A 454-nucleotide genomic window follows, 5' to 3' on the forward strand; every position below is an offset into this window, starting at 1 on the left:
CCCTGCTGCGTGCCGTCCCCCCGTTCCCCCTCCAGCAGCTCCAGCTCATCGGCGTTTTGGGGCCGGTACTGGTACAGCGCCCGGTACCTGTGAGACACAGCGTGGCCAGAGCCCGTGCCACCACGGGTCCCGTGTGGGGACACTGTGCCATGGTGCCACCCCCCCCAGCCCGACTTACGGGGTCCACTGGATTTCAGAGCCGTTGTAGGACGGGGTGGGCTCAGGGTGGGTGCTGGAGGGTGCCCCTGGGGCTGCGTGCTGCAGGGGGAGAGGATGGGTGCAGCGTTTTGGGGCAGCACCCGCACCCCCAGCAGTGCCAAGGCACGATGCTGGGGTGGGGGTTGCAGCAGGGGGGGGGTCTCTCACCTGCTCAGGGGGCCAGGCCAGGCGCCAGGGCTCCTGGGGGTGGGCAGCCGCAGGGTGCGAGGGGCCGGTGGGGGCCGGTGGGGGGGTT

General features: G+C 71.6%; 1 protein-coding gene across 1 annotated transcript in view; it reads right to left on the reverse strand.

Moving 5' to 3' along the window:
- Nucleotides 1-454, reverse strand: part of SORBS3 (sorbin and SH3 domain containing 3) — a 2,531-nt gene that overhangs the window by 155 nt on the left and 1,922 nt on the right. The window contains exons 4-6 of the mRNA XM_009640643.1: nucleotides 367-399; nucleotides 179-258; nucleotides 1-87 (exon numbers count right to left, since the gene is read on the reverse strand). The exon at nucleotides 1-87 is cut by the window's left edge and continues 17 nt beyond it. Of these exons, the coding sequence (XP_009638938.1) occupies nucleotides 1-87; nucleotides 179-258; nucleotides 367-399 (200 nt within the window). The remainder of the gene's footprint in view (nucleotides 88-178; nucleotides 259-366; nucleotides 400-454) is intronic.

This window comes from Egretta garzetta, unplaced genomic scaffold, assembly GCF_000687185.1.
Source record: "Egretta garzetta isolate BGI_Z169 unplaced genomic scaffold, ASM68718v1 scaffold366, whole genome shotgun sequence".
Classification (NCBI taxonomy): domain Eukaryota; kingdom Metazoa; phylum Chordata; class Aves; order Pelecaniformes; family Ardeidae; genus Egretta; species Egretta garzetta.